Consider the following 17,117-nt stretch of genomic DNA (forward strand, 5'->3'; position numbering starts at 1 on the left):
GGGTTTGAACCTCTCCTGTAGACACCCAGGCAGCATGTGGTTATGAGATTTGTAAGTCACAATAGCAGTGTTGAGGTCAACAAGATCGTGCAGTTTTAATGTTTTTAATTTAATGAACAGAGCATTGGTATGGTCATGATAATCCGCATAATTTACCATTCTAATCGCTTTCTTTTGAAGTAAGAACATAGAGTTGATGTTGGATTTATAATAACTTACAAAATAATTGTGAATAAACAGCTTATCTTTGAGTGCAGAAACATTCCACCTGTGAGGTCAATATACGGAAATTGCCAAAGGTATTTGGAGTGGAATATTCAAAATTTGTGGCATTTTGTGATGTTTTGACGGTATTTTCACATACTTTGCTAATTGTAAGTACAATTGGATAGGGTTAAATGGATACAATAAAACCCAAATAAACACATCAAGTCAACTTGTTTTCCCACTCTACTGGTGCTTTCACTGTTCTGCCTATCACTATATTTCAATAGCATAGACAAGAAAAGTAAATATAATAAATAAAAAAAATGTTAATTAAATAAAACATTTTGGATAACATTATTACCATTTGATAGTAAGCTGCGACACAGTGATTGGGGAATTCCTGTTGTATAAGGGCGGCGGAAATTTGTGAGTGCAGGTCTTTTTTTTATGTGTTTTTAAAATTCACAACACCAGGCACATACTGTATACCAGGGATCACCAACGCGGTGCCCGCGGGCAACAGGTTGCCCGTAAGGACCAGATGAGTCGCCCGCTGGCCTGTTCTAAAAACAGCTCAAATAGCAGCACTTACCAGTGAGCTGCCTCTATTTTTTAATATGTATTTATTTACTAGCAAGCTGGTCTCGCTTTGCTCGACATTTTTAATTCTAAGAGAGACAAAACTCAAATAGAATTTAAAATCCAAGAAAATATTTTAAAGACTTTGTTTTCACTTGTTTAAATAAATTCATTTATTTTTTTACTTTGCTTCTTATAACTTTCAGAAAGACAATTTTAGAGAAAAAATACAACCTTAAAAATTATTTTAGGATTTTTAAACACATATACCTTTTTACCCTTTAAATTCCTTCCTCTTCTTTTCTGACAATTTAAATCAATGTTCAAGTAAATAATTTTTTTTATTGTAAAGAATAATAAATACATTTTCATTTAATTCTTAATTTTAGCTTATGTTTTTTTGACGAAGAAATATTTATTCAATCTTATTATGATTAAAATTCCAAAAAAATATTCTGGCAAATCTAGAAAATCTTTAGAATCAAATTTAAATCTTATTTCAAAGTCTTTGGAATTTCTTTAAAAAATTTTGTTCTGGAAAATCTAGAAGAAATAATGATTTGTCTTTGTTATAAATATAGCTTGGTCCAATTTGTTATATATTCTAACAAAATGCAGATTGGATTTTAACCTATTTAAAACATGTCATCAAAATGTTAAAATTAATCTTAATCAAGGAAAAATTACTAATGAAGTTCCATAAATTTTTTTTTTTTTTTTTTTCAAAAATATTCGAATTGGCTAGTTTTTCTCTTCTTTTTTTTTGGTTGAATTTTGAATTTTAAAGAGTCGAAATTGAATATAAACTATGTTTCAAAATTTCATTTTCATTTTTTTCCTGTTTTCTCCTCTTTTAAAACGTTCAATTAACTGTTTTTCCATCATTTATTCTCTACAAAAAACCTTCCGTAAAAGAAAAAAAAATGTACGACGGAATGACAGACAGAAATACCCATTTTTAAAAAATAGATATAGATTCATTTATTAAAGGTAAATTGAGCAAATTGGCTATTTCTGGCAATTTATTTAAGTGTGTATCAAACCGGTAGCCCTTTGCATTAATCACGACCCAAGAAGTAGCTCATGGTTTCAAAAAGGTTGGTGACCCCTGCTGTATACTCTATATCCACTGTCGTCAAGAAATACACTGCTGTCATGTAACGTATTTAAACCAACAAGACAAGACACTGGAGCCTCCATGTTAATGATCATTTTAGTAGTATTGATGTAATGTACAGATGAATTTGTGACTACAGAGTGTCACACTTCACAAGCACACTGCCATGCAAAGCTTCACACCTATACTTGACACCTCTTTCTTCTCGCTGCACAAAATGGATCCGTCACAAAGATGGAAAACACCCCGAGCGCCTCTGCCCCCTCTTTCATGCACGCCTCCCAAACTGGGTCAGCCCCGGTTTGGGCTCTGCGCATCACCTTGACTCTACCTTTACGCTCACGCACGCACACAACATGCTCCAAGGGGATTCCCGCATACGTCTAACACAGTGGGGGTGATCACATGCATGTGGCAATAGTTTATCCGGTTCCTTTTTTAGGCAGTGATTCCTCCCATCTGACCTGGCAACCTTATTGTAGTTGTCCAGGTGGAACAATGACCAGGAAGGAAGGATTAGTCCCAAGAATCCTGTGATGGATTTGATGTGCTTGACTGGTCCTTTTTGGAAGTCCCTAGGGATGTGGCGTCACACGCTGCCACTTTGCTCAGGCTGAATTTCAAACGTGCCTCTAAGAAATATGCTGTTATGGTTAAAACTGTACATAAATGTCACATTCATTTAAAGGCCTACTGAAACCCACTACTACCGACCACGCAGTCTGATAGTTTATGTATCAATGATGAAATATTAACATTGCAACACATGCCAATACGTTCGGTTTAGTTTACTAAATTGCAGTTTTGAATTTCCCGCGAAGTGTCCTGTTGAAAACGTCGCGGTTTGACGTCACCGGTTGTAGCGGACATTTTTTTCCAGCCCGATCCAAGCTATAAGTCGTCTGCTTTAATCGCATAATTAAACAGTATTCTGGACATCTGTGTTGCTGAATCTTTTGCAATTTGTTAAAATAATAATGGAGAAGTCAAAGTAGAAAGATGGGGTGGGAAGCGGTGTATTGCGGCTGCCTTTAGCAACACAAACACAGCCGGTGTTTCCTTGTTTAAAAATGACTGAAGGTGAAGGCTTTAATATGGAACAGAACGGTCAAGCGAACATGGTTCCCGACCACATGTCAACCGGCAGGTTTCGGTGAGAAAATAATGCTAATAAGTCGGCTCTTACCGTAGACATGAGCGGAGCTTGCATCCTCCTGCAGCTGCGGACTATTGTTTATTGAATGGATCCCCATTAGCTGACGCCAAGGCAACTGCTAGTCTTCATGGGGTCCATATAAGAGCATACAAAATTAAAATACAAAGAAAACATGTATTACCAAACATTATACAATGGAAAAATACAACATGAGATAAAAAAGTTAGTTAAAACCAGTATTAAAATTTCACGTCATGTGGGCAGTTGCAATAGGTGTATCTTCAAAGCTGTCTTGAATGACAATTTACTTTGTGAGAGCTTGATGTGTGATGGCAATATATTCCAGAATGACATACATCTATACATGATTGTATGTTTGAGGAGATTGGTCCTGGGAGCAGGAAGTGAAAAATAGCCATTGCTGGCATTCCTAGTGTCATAAGTATGTGTGTTAGTTGACATTAAAAACTGTTTGTAAAAGTAATCTGGTGATTGATCTAAAATGATAGTTCTAAAGAACATAAGGAGACTACACTGCATCTTTTGTTCAACAGACAACCAGGACAGGCGTGAATGCATAAATGAAATATTAGTGCGCAAAGAACATTTAAGTAACAGTCTAGCCGCTCGGTTTTGAACAAGTTGAAGTTTGTTCAGGTCAGACTTAGTTGTAGCGGACCATATTATAGGACAGCAATGAAGATGACAGAAAACCAAGGACTGTATGACTTGACCAATTGTCGAGGATGTCAAGAAGGTGGAGCACTTTCTGACCATGGCTAAACCTCTTCCCATTTTCATTAAAATACTATCGATATGATCGATACCTCCTCCCACTGGAGACGCTGGCGGTCACCACACCCGTGGCCACACCCCTCCGACTTTCAGGTACCATATAATCTCACTAAAACACTAATAACACAATAAGCACATAAGGGATTTTCCAGAATTATCCTAGTAAATGTGTCTAATAACATCTGAATCGCTCTCACTGCCCTCGCCTTTTTACTTATTTATTTATTTATTTTTTAAGTCCTTCATTCTCCCTATCCTCATCCACGAATCTTTCATCCTCGCTCAAATTAATGGGGAATTGTCGCTTTCTCGGTCCGAATCGCTCTAGCTGCTGCTGGCCATGATTGTAAACAATGTGAGAATATGTGAGCAGCCCTACAACCCGTGACATCACCCGCACATCGTCTGCTACTTCCGGTAAAGGCAAAGCTTTTTTCTTAGCGACCAAAAGTTGCGAACTTTATCGTGGATGTTCTTTACTATATCCTTTCAGCAAAAATATGGCAATATCGCGAAATGATCAAGTATGACACATAGAATGGACCTGCTATCCCCGTTTAAATAAGAAAATCTAATTTCAGTAGGCCTTTAACTGTTTCAACATGGAGCAGCATATTGTAATTGGATCTATTAAAAGTTCACCTTTAGAAAGATAATGATGCTCATTATGATAAGAGGTACGTCTAATATTTTGTGCCTTACATAGTAATAAGCAAATAATTGGAACATATTGTTGAATGAATATCTCACACATTTATTTCCTGTCTTGGTAAATGATTACACCTCTAATTCAATGGACCTAATTTTGTGACCAGTGTGTATTACCTTTGACTCCTTCCCTTGCCTTGTTTCCCTTAGAACCACAGCTGAAGGGCATAGTGACCAGGTTGTTCTGCAGGCAGGGCTTCTATCTCCAGATGGGCCAGGATGGAAGTCTGGATGGGACCAAAGACGACAGCACCAACACCTGTAAATACCACACACTCACGTTGTTATTCAAATTATCCCTTTGAAAATGTCACAGAAGTATAATTGAACAGTAAATACATCTACTGTAGTTTTTTGTTAAATAAGGCAGACTGGAAACAAAATAGTATAGTATGGTATTGGGGTGGTCATGGTACAGCATCCTACTGTTAATAGATATTTGTTACACCCCTGTTTGGTATAGTATGTAGGAGTGTCAAAAAAAATGATTTTCAGATTCATTTCAATTGTTATTTGTTACGATTCTTAATCAATTAAAAAAACACTGATTTAAAAAAAAAAAAAACATATTTTTTAATATTTTATTTGTACCGTATTTCTCGGATTATAAGTCGCTCCCTAGTATACGTCGCACCGGCCAAAAATGCATAATAAAGAAGGGAAAAAACATATATATGTCGCACTGGAGTATAAGTCGAGTTTTTGGGGGAAATGTATTTGATAAAATCCAACACCAAGAATAGACATTTGAAAGGCAATTTAAAATAAAGAATATTGAACAAAAGGCTGAATAAGTGTACGTTATATGACGCATAAATAACCAACTGAGAACATGCCTGGTATGTTAATGTAACATATTATGGTAAGAGTCATTCAGATAACTATAACATATAGAACATGCTATACGTTTACCAAACAGTCTTATCCTAATCGATAAATCCGATGAAATCTTCTTCCTCGATGTCGCTTCTAAACAACTCTGCTAACTCCAAAGGTATGTGCCGCTTCATCTTGTCGTTGAAGCGGCATATTTCACTACGTCCAGCTTGTAATCTGCAGTACATGATTACCTTCTCAGTTTTTATAAGTTATCGCCAACAATGAAATGATCCATTTTAATAGCTACGGCAGTAGCATATAGCATTTAGCAGTTAGCATTCCATGACCCACAATGCACTTCGGCCATGACCCTCCCCCGCCGAATTCTTATTGGTTGACGTGTGTGTGACGATTGCTGAAATTTTCTTTGTGTCTTCTGCGAATGAGATGAATAATAATATTTGATATTTTACGGTAATGTGTTTATAATTTCACACATAAATCAGTCCGGAGTATATGTCGCACCTCCTGTCAAATAATGAAAAAAAATGCAACTTATTGTCTGAAAAATACGGTATTTTTTTTTTTTTTTCAAACTGTCCAGTCCAGCCACTCAGACAAATTGTATCGTTGATGTCGAGTATAACTTTAAAAAGAGAATGTTTGATACTTCTATTGTTGCCATTTTTTGTATTTGTATTTGACTTTATTAAATGTTAGGGATGCACTTCATTAAACAAAAACAGTTTTTCTTCAAGTGATATAGAAATATATTAGAGGTGTTTATCTATTTTATGGAGGAATGTAGTTCATCTAGAACTGGCATCCAATGTTATGTATAGATTTTGAATCGAGAATTGAATCGTTACACCAAAGAATCGAATCAAATAATGTGGTGCCTAAATATTCCCCAACCCTACTAATATGGTATGTTTTTTTATGTTTCAGACATGCTAAACAAGTGACATAATTAAGTCTTTGGGAAAACAAAATAGGACATAAAAGTCTTTAAGTTTTTGATTGGTGTTAAAACATTTTGGATTCATATTTTTTTAACCTTTTACTGCATACATTTCTCAATAAACATCAGTCATAAGCAAAAATATCAAATATGTAATGGGTTTCCTTTTCATTATTTAGATAATGTCACAGGCTTTAATTAGGTAAATATCTTACGTCGGGATGTTAACGATAAACGGTAAAAATGATAACCTCTGTAAAACTCAGCACGGTTATTATTTCCAACTGCACTTTGAGAAACCCACATACTGACAGGCGCCAACTCGTTAGCGTAAATGCCAACATAAAACAAGAGGCATTAACGTCTTTCACTATTAATGACACACCCCAATCTAAATTTATACAAACACATTGCTGTCTGTGGAAATTGAACCTCCAAGTTGTGCTCTGTTATAACCGAGTGATCATTCTAAACTCACATGAATATAAGACGAAGGTGTTTTCTAACAGTGGATCTATTTATTCTAGTTTTTTAAATAAATAACTCTGTCAAAATAGTTCAGTGTGTGCATCAGTACTTTTTCAGCACATTCAGCAATACTGCGATAATGATAACCGTGATAATTTTGGTCAAGATAACCGTGATATGAAATGTTCATATTGTTACAGCCCTAAACTCACATTTAAATCATGCTAATTGAAATATGTGACATAATTTGATGAAAGGGCCATCAAAGGGTTAAAAAAAAACATATGCTTTGTATTTTAGTTTATATCCGAATTGATTTGAGAAAAAGAAAAAAGACAATAAAAAAAGGAAGCCAATATGTTTTTATGCCCTTTTGAAAAATGAACTCATTTGTCCTGCTTGGCTTTGGGGTACTGCATAAAAACTACCAGTGTATCGTACACATATGAAAGAATTGGATATAAAAAAAAAAATAACATGAAGAAATCATATATCATAGAGTGACACATCAAAAATAATGGCCAAAATACAACAAAGATTTACTGAAAGAACAAATAAGTCAGCCTTTTGTTCCTGAGTAATAAGGAAGTTATATTTTCACAATCCAACTTGTCTGAAAAGTAGTACGAATAGGAATTAGTTTATTTAATCCCACCACTTCTCATATTCTCATAATCCCTCATGACAGGTTCGGACTTGATTTGTGTTTTCCTTTGTTTTGATTTACATTTCCTTTCCAATGCTCTTATTTTCCCAATTTCCACTTCCTGCATCTTTACTTCAGCTCAGGGCATTTAAACATTTTGTCATTTGAACTTTATTCAAAGTGTTGAACAAACAAAGCAATAAGCAAATAGGAGCTTAACTACCTGATAACGCTTGTGCAGTTTTGCAGAAAAAGAAAAAAAAAGTATTAAAAATTCATTAGAGTAATAAAGTTGAAATAATGTGTTAATAACAAATGCAGAATAGTGAGAAAAGTTAGAGTAATTGGGGACTATGTAAAAAATACTTGAGTGTTATTTTGACTGAATCACCTTAGTGCTTTTTCATATGAGTTATGATGTAACTTATTGTGGATGATTAGTGAATGAAATGTATTTGTTTATTGTTGTTGAATTAGGCATAATCAATGTTATACAGCAGACCTGGGCAAATTATGGCCCTCGTCAATTTTCAATCCGGCCCGCGGAACGTTTCCAAATAACTTTGAAAAAAAACTTTTAACATCTAAACTGCAACCACCATTATGGTATGCAGTGTTGTTTTGAATTTACCACAAGTCTTGAATGACAAAGTATTTCACTGTTTGGAATATGTGTTTTTGAGTGCAATACGAGTTATTACAGTAATCTACATCACAGCAGCTCAGAAGATGCACCAAGCAGTGTGGGCGGGTTTGTTTACACACCAGGTAACCTCCTCAAGCCTGAGACAGGGACAGACGCAGAATAGATTTTTACAACAAAGTACTGCAGGAAAGAGATATTATATTAGATTGTAGGTGTTTAACTCTTTGTGTTCCTATTTCGACTTTTTTTTTTGCATTTTCTTGATTATAAAAGATGTTGATGTGTTCTGAGAAGTATGAGTGTGACATTTATTTATTTTTAATATTCCAGTGTTTATTGTTCATAGTTAATATTGTAAACCCCACATTCTATATTTCCATGTACATTATGGGTGTTTCATTCTGTATAATTCCATTACGTTTTTTGACATGGTCTGTCCCAACGTTTTTAGCATTCTATCAGACATTATTGTGAGTTTTTGTCTGAGTGGTCTTCCAAAAGGGGCCCAATCACAAATACTGTACAGCTTATTTGGCTTTGATTTCCAAGTGTTCAATACAATGTCATCTTCAGCATTTGATCAGTTGCTTTATGTCTTTGACAAGTTATTATATACTTTATTCATCTTCAAATAGAAACTCACACTTCTTGCAGCTTGTAAGGGTAGAAACACAAAGGGACATGCAATGTTAAAGAAATAGGAAAAAAATACTTAACAAGTTCTTTAGACACCTCTGGTCCTTCATATGATGTGTTGGCTAATTAGGAATAAATACTACTTAGCCATAGGGCTGGGCGATTATATGATCGTGATCGATGATTGCGATTAATTTGAGTTTGATCACTATGTTTAGCTGCGAACATATTTCCTTGATCAAACATGGTGAAAATGTTTGTTAATATGTCTGCATGGAACAATCTGCCTTTATTGAGTGTGTGTGTGTGTGTGTGTGTGTGTGTGTGTGTGTGTGTTGTTATGAAGTGAAGCTGGACGTTCAACCCAGAAGAATAAAATATAGAAATATGACTAACACTAGCATAGAAATTTAAACACAACACTGAGAAAAAGGAGCGACTTTAGTGACAGACTTTAGTTTCACTATCTGCTTGAGCTCACCAGTAATCCTGCCCTGAATGCTAACTTGCAGGCACTCACAAAATGTCTTTGTGACTGTACTACTGCATTGGTCCCGACTGGGAGAATAAACACACCCACTAATTTAATACAAAACATTTTATATATATATATATATATATATATATAAATATATATATATACTGCAAAGATTCAACTCCTCTGATACAACATGTACCAAAAACATTTTGTTCCTGAAATAATCATTAAAGGCCTACTGAAATGAGATTTTCTTATTCAAACGGGGATAACAGGTCCATTCTATGTGTCATACTTGATCATTTCGCGATATTGCCGTATTTTTGCTGAAAGGATTTAGTAGAGAACATCCACGATAAAGTTCGCAACTTTCGGTGCTAAGAGAAAAGCCCTGCCTCTACCGGAAGTAGCAGACGATGACGTCACAAGTGTGGGGGTTCCTTACATATTCACATTGATTTTAATGGGAGCCTCCAACAAAAAGTGCTATTCGGACCGAGAAAACGACAATTTCCCGATTAATTTAAGCGAGGATGAAAGATTTGTGTTTGGGGATATTGATAGCGACGGACTAGAGAAAATAAAAACGCGATTGCATTGGGACGGATTCTGATGTTTTTAAACACATTTACTAGGATAATTCTGGGAAATCCCTTATCTTTCTATTGTGTTGCTAGTGTTTTAGTGAGTTTAACAGTACCTGATAGTCGGAGGTGTGTCTCCACGGGTGTGTTGACGCCAGTGTCTCAGGGGAGTCGATGGCAGCTATGGACGACACAAGCTCAGCTTTTCTCCGGTAAGAAGCGACTTTTTAACCACAATTTTCTCACCGAAACCTGCTGGTTGACATTCCGTCGTGATTCATGTTGGCTTGACCGCGCTCTGATCCATAGTAAAGTTTCACCTCCAGGAATTTTATACAAGAAATAACCGTGTGTTTGTGTGGCTAAAGGCTAAAGCTCCCCAACTCTATCTTTCTATTTTGACTTCTCCAATATTAATTGAACAAATTGCAAAAGATTCAACAACACAGATCTCCAAAATACTGTGTAATTATGCCGTTAAAGCAGACGACTTTTAGCTGTGTGTGTGCACAGCGCTCATACTTCCTAAAAACTCGTGATGTCTTGCGTACACGTCATCATTACACGACGTTTTCAAGACAAAACTCCCGGGAAATTAAAAATTGCAATTTAGTAAACTAAAAAGGCCGTATTGGCATGTGTTGCAATGTTAAGATTTCCTCATTGATATATAAACTATCAGACTGTGTGGTGGGTAGTTTCAGTAGGCCTTTAAACATTTTATATGTGTTGGTACACATTACATTACTGTTACTCAAATTCAAACTGAACTTTAATGTAGAGTGAAACCTTGATTCATGAACACTTCAATTTGCGTTCTTTTCGGTCTACGAACATTGAGATCGAGCTAAATATGTTAAGTGTGTGACCAATGTACAGTCGCTTCATTAATTTTTTAAATGTTTTCATTTTATTCGTCACTATAACCACTACGGGGGCAGCTGTTTTAATGACAGTACCTTCTGTAAAACGGCAGTTTGAAGAGGCTGGCCCCACGACGTCACATCTTGTTTGTTTTGCTCGAAGTTCTAGCTAGACTAGATGAGATTGGCTAGATTGGCTCACATGTATGGCAAAAAACAAGTCCACAGTTGCAACCATTATCTAAAAGGATGCATATATGGTTGCTGACTTTGCCGAAGGAGTTAAATAACTTTGCAAGGACGAACAGAACGTGCAAGGGAAGATTGAAAAGTTGTTGCTAGTGTAGCTAAATGAGAAGCAACTGGCTGGCGATAGCAATTCCAAGGCTATTATTTAAGAGAAGGCTTGCCATTTATATGGCGACTTGATGTCCAAAAGTGTCCATGCTGCAACCACCAGCACGGAAGAACAATTGAAGGCAAGCCATCGGTGTTTGGGAAATTTTTTAAAAAGCAGCATTCGGGTGCAGGATGCACGCAACCTACTCAGTGGCCTAGTGGTTGGAGTGTCCGCTCTGAGATCGGTAGGTCGTGAGTTCAAATCCCGACCGAGTTATACAGAAGGGTTTAAAAAATGGGACCCATTAACTCCACTGAGCATTAAAGGTTGAAATTGGGGGTGAAATCACCATAAATGATTCCCGGGCGTGGCACCGCTGCTGCCCACTGCTCCCCTCACCTCCCAGGGGGTGATCAAGGGTGATGGGTCAGATGCGGAGAATAATTTCGCCACATCTAGTGTGTGTGTGACAATCATTAGTACTTTAACTTTTAACTTTAATGCGGCGAGACTGCTCGGACAATGCTGACTCTTCAACTTGGATTTTATTCACAAAGGGAGATGTATACCTATCTTTTTAACTGTGATAAGACCTGACTATTTTAGAAAAAAATGCCAGAGTGGATCTCTTTCCCCAGAACCCCAAACTCAACAAGCCAATGGAGGACCGCCTCACGATGGCTGGAACATGTAAAACATGACACTATCCTTGTTTACCTGTCCTAGACTATTCAACAAATGTCACAAAAATTCAAAGTCATAAGGTAAATTAATTGTCCCCTTTTTTGTTTTTTTACTGTAGCAACATGTTTGAAGTGCACCAAACGTGTGTGTGTGTGTGTGTGTGTGTGTGTGTGTGTGCGCGCACGCGTTAAAGGCCTACTGAAATGAGATGTTCTTATTTAAACGGGAATAGCAGGTCCATTCTATGTGTCATACTTGATCATTTTGCGATATTGCCATATTTTTGCTGAAAGGATTTAGTAGAGAAAATCGATGATAAAGTTCGCCACTTTTGGTACTTCCTGAAAAAGCTTCGCCTTTACCGGAAGTCGCAGATGATGACGTCGCAAGTGTGGGGGCTCCTCACATAATCACATTGCCTCCAAAAAAAACAGTTATTCGGACCGAGAAAACGACAATTTCCCCATTAATTTGAGCGAGGATGAAAGATTCGTGTTTGAGGATATTGATAGCGACGGACTAGGAAAAAAAAAATCGAGTTAAAAAAAAACGCGATAGCATTGGGACGTATTCCGATGTTTTTAAACACATTTACTAGGATAATTCTGGGAAATCCCTTATCCTTCTATTGTGTTGCTAGTGTTTTAGTGAGTTTAATATTACCTGATAGTCGGGGGGGTTTGTCCACGGGTGTGTTGACGCCATGTCTCACGGGTGTCGACGGCAGCTGTACGGACGACACAAGCTCAGCTGATATCCGGTAAGTGGCGACTTTTTAACCACAATTTTATCACCAAAACCTGCTGGTTGACATTCGGTTGGGATCCATGTCTGCTTGACCGCGCTGTGATCCATAGTAAAGTTTCAGCTCTGGGAATTTTAAACAAGGAATCTCCTTGTGTTTGTGTGGCTAAAGGCTCAAGCTTCCCAACTCCATCTTTCTACTGTGACTTCTCCAATATTAATTGAACAAATTGCAAGAGATTCAGCAACACAGATCTCCAAAATACTGTATGATTATGCCGTTAAAGCAGACGACATTTAGCTGTGTGTGTGCATACCGCTTATACTTCCTAAAAACCTGTGTCGTCTTGCGTACACGTCATCATTACACAACGTTTTCAAGACGAAACTCCCGGGAAATTTAAAATTGCAATTTAGTAAACTAAGAAAGGGCCGTGTTGCAAAGTTAATATTTCATCATTGATACATAAACTATCAGACTGCGTGGTCGGTAGTAGTGGGTTTCAGTAGGCCTTTAAAGTGTGCATTTTATATTACAAAATGGGGACTTTTGTGGAGGCTAGAACCAATTATTCATGTTTACATTGTTTCATAATCTGTCTCACTTCACGAACGTTTCGGTCCACGAACTAAGATCAAGGTTCCACTGTACTTTTATTAAATGCAGGCTACTGTATTTGGTTTTAAAAAAAATCTCTACAATCTGGGTCACTGCTTGTTGTTTGCCAAAACACTGAGGTATACAAATAATAATTTACAATTTCAATGTGTTGTTTATTAATTGTTAACTTGAAAGAAAAGTATTTTGGTATTCACTCGACCAATGATACTTTGGTTACTACAGAATGTTTGTGATGACAAGCAAAAATAACAAAATAACTTAGGAGGAAAAAAGTTATTTAATCCCCACAAAATGTACCAGAAAATAAGCAAAACCGTTGCCCTAAAACCAGGTACGGACCGTAGCGTGGGTTACCTGTACTGTTGCACCCCCAGTAAACACAGTTAAGAACAACCTGACATTTGTCAGCTGTTTACATATATTACCTCATTCAAATGTGGCGGAAATGTCTGTTACAAGATACTGCAGTAGGGATGCAACCGTACTCGCTATAATCATGCGCAGGACAAATCGCCTATAATAATACAAAAAAAGGCATATTAATCGGGATCGGATGATATGAAAAAATTCATCGTGATCATTTTTTTGCCATATCGGCCAGCCCTACTTAGCGAGCCCATGATTTCCATACAACTTTGTAGAAGGGTTTTACAAAGGCCACGGAAGAGAAAAGTTCTCCTGATAGGGGAGCAAACAATTTGGACATTTCGTCATTACAGTGTCTTGCGTTGTGGCCAGGTGACCTCAGTACCTGACAAGGCCTCCAGTTAAATAATGAACTTGGTCCTTGCATTACGCCACGTGTGCCGCATTCTGCTGTTATCCGGACGGTGCCGTGCCGGGCATCAAATGTCCCGTCTGTTTGCATTTTGTGGTTCTCACGTTATCGTGGACACGCATGGCTCGGCACGGGGATTAACAGAGTGTAATGCATCTCTCACCTCCAGCCAGAGAGAGCTGTGACGTCCTGAACACCATTTATAGGAATGTTATTTTCTGTTCTAATCGGCTGGAAGCTTTCTGTTACGCATCATCACATTTTCTATATTTCATACATTTCTTCTGCTCAACACTGAACGCTGTGTGTGTTGGTTTCTGGAGAGATTTTAGAAGTACTTAGAAGCGGTCTTGATTAGGGCTCTGCCTTCCATCGTGTAATCAAGCCTTGATTGGAAGGCAAATCAAGCCTTTCGTGGCAGGTACTTATGATTATTTGAACACATATCGTCTCCAACTTAAAGAGCAGTTTCATGTTAAACGTTATGGACAAGAGTATCGGCATCACACCTACGGAAAGTGAAAATGGAAGTGCTCTTCTAGCTATAGCAGCTTCCTCTCCTCTGGGACTTTTCTACAAGTTTTTAGAAATTTGTATCCACTCATGCAGAAGACCATTTCTGAGGTCGGAGGTCACTGCCGTCTGCTGACAATCTCTGTAAATTCCAAAGGTGTGTGACGGAGTTGAAGTCAGGGCTCTCGAGCTCTTTCACACCAAACTCATCCAATCATTTCTTTATAAATGTGTGCTCTACTGGGGCACGGCCATGCTGGAACGGAAAAGGATCTGACTGTTCTCATCGAGGACAGAATTGTCAAAAATGTCTGAACACAAGTGTCCACTTTTAGTGTCTTAAAATTAATGAAATGCCTAAAAGTGACTTAAGATGATTTTAAGATCTATTAAAACACATCCGTTTGGTCACAATCACAGGTAACAAAATCAAGGCCCCGTATCTGGCCCTCCACATCATTTTATGTGACCCACAAAAGCCTGAAAATAATGTGCATCCATAATGTTCTTGTTATTCTTTGTTACTAAATGTATTTGTTTTTACCATTTTGACATAGAACAATTAATGCATTAAATTGCATATGTTTTAAACATTAATATCTGCTCATGCAACAAATATCAATCAATCAATCAATGTTTACTTATATAGCCCTAAATCACTAGTGTCTCAAAGGGCTGCACAAACCACTACGACATCCTCGGTAGGCCCACATAAGGGCAAGGAAAACTCACACCCAGTGGGACGTCGGTGACAATGACTATGAGAACCTTGGAGAGTACGAAAACAATGGATGTCGAGCGGATACCGTGAAAGTTCAATCCATAGTGGATCCAACACAGCCCCGAGAGTCCAGTCCAAAGCGGATCCAACACAGCAGCGAGAGTCCCGTCCACAGCGGAGCCAGCAGGAAACCATCCCAAGCGGAGGCGGATCAGCAGCGCAGGAATGTCCCAAGCCGATACACAGGCAAGCGGTCCATCCTGGGTCCCGACTCTGGATGAGCGGTCCATACTGGGTCCCTACTCTGGACGAGCGGTCCATCCTGGGTCCCTACTCTGGACGAGCGGTCCATGCTGGGTCCCGACTCTGGACAGCCAGTACGTCATCCATGGCCATCGGACCGGACCCCCTCCACATAGGAGTAAAAGAAAAGAAACGGCAGATCAACTGGTTTAAAAAGGGAGTCTATTTAAAGGCTAGAGTATACAAATGAGTTTTAAGGTGAGACTTAAATGTTTCTACTGAGGTGGCATTTCAAACTTTTCCTGGGAGGGCATTCCAGAGTACTGGAGCCCGAATGGAAAACACTCTAGAGCCTGCAGGTTTTTTGGGGGCTTTGGGAATCACAAATAAGCCGCAGTCCTTTGAACGCAGATTTCTTGTCGGGACATATGGTACAATACAATCGGCAAGATAGGATGGAGCTAGACCGTGTAGTATTTTATACGTAAGTAGTAAAACCTTAAAGTCACATCTTAAGTGCACAGGAAGCCAGTGCAGGTGAGCCAGTACAGGCGTAATGTGATCAAACTTTCTTGTTCTTGTCTAAAGTCTAGCAGCCGCATATACTATTAATAAATACTTAAATATCTGCTTGTCACCTTGACTAATGGTCTCAAAGCAAGTTATACATCAATTTGTACATAAAAATCTGATAATAGAAAGCATTGACAACCGTATAATAACGACATAACTAAAGGCCTACTGAAATGAGATTTTCTTATTTAAACGGGGATAGCAGGTCCATTCTATGTGTCATACTTGATCATTTCGCGATATTGCCATATTTTTGCTGAAAGGATTTAGTAGAGAACATCAACGATAAAGTTCGCAACTTTTGGTCGCTAATAAAAAAGCCTTGCCTGTACCGGAAGTAGCACACGATGTGCACGTGACGTCACGGGTTGTGGAGCTCCTCACATCCTCACATTTTTTATAATCATAGCCACCAGCAGCAAGAGCGATTCGGACCGAGAAAGCGACGAGTTCCCCATTTAATTTGAGCGAGGATGAAAGATTTGTGGATGAGGATAGTGAGAGTGAAGGAATAGAAAAAAAAAAAAAAAAGACGAGGGCAGTGGGAGCGGTTCAGATGTTATTAGACACATTTACTAGGACAATTCTGGAAAATCCCTTACCTGCTTATTGTGTTACTAGTGTTTTAGTGAGATTATATAGTCATGGGGCGTAGTGGGTAGAACAGCCGTGCCAGAAACCTGAGGGTTGCAGGTTCGCTTCCCACCTATTGACATCCAAAAAAAGCGCTGCCGTTGTGTCCTTGGGCAGGACACTTCACCCTTGCCCCCGGTGCCGCTCACACTGGTGAATGAATGATGAATGAATGATTGGTGGTGGTCGGAGGGGCCGTAGGGGTAAACTGGCTGCCACGCTTCCGTCAGTCTACCCCAGGGCAGCTGTGGCTACAGATGTAGCTTACCACTACCAGGTGTAAATGAATGATGGGTTCCAACTTCTCTGTGAGCGCTTTGAGTATCTAACAATAGAAAAGCGCAATATAAATCTAATCCATTATTACTATTATTATTATACCTGGAAGTCGGAGGGGCGTGGTGACCGCCAGTGTCTCCGAGGGAAGCCACGGAGGAGCCAAGAAAGTCGCAGCTGCCTCTGTGACAGCTGCAGGAAGAACGACACAAGCTCCGCTCATGTTTACGTTAAGAGCCGACTTATTACCACAATTTTCTCACCGAAACCTGCCGGTTGACATGTGGTAGAGAACCATGTTCGCTTGACCGCTCTGTTCCATATTAA

At 38.3% G+C, this 17,117-nt stretch overlaps 1 protein-coding gene across 3 annotated transcripts in view; it reads left to right on the forward strand.

The window, feature by feature from the left end:
• LOC133544158 (fibroblast growth factor 14-like) overlaps positions 1-17,117 on the forward strand; it is a 203,979-nt gene that overhangs the window by 110,953 nt on the left and 75,909 nt on the right. For all 3 annotated transcript variants that reach the window (XM_061889254.1, XM_061889255.1, XM_061889256.1), the window contains exon 2: positions 4,713-4,823. In XM_061889254.1, the coding sequence (XP_061745238.1) occupies positions 4,713-4,823 (111 nt within the window). The remainder of the gene's footprint in view (positions 1-4,712; positions 4,824-17,117) is intronic.

The sequence above is a fragment of the Nerophis ophidion genome, linkage group LG27, assembly GCF_033978795.1.
Source record: "Nerophis ophidion isolate RoL-2023_Sa linkage group LG27, RoL_Noph_v1.0, whole genome shotgun sequence".
Taxonomy (NCBI): domain Eukaryota; kingdom Metazoa; phylum Chordata; class Actinopteri; order Syngnathiformes; family Syngnathidae; genus Nerophis; species Nerophis ophidion.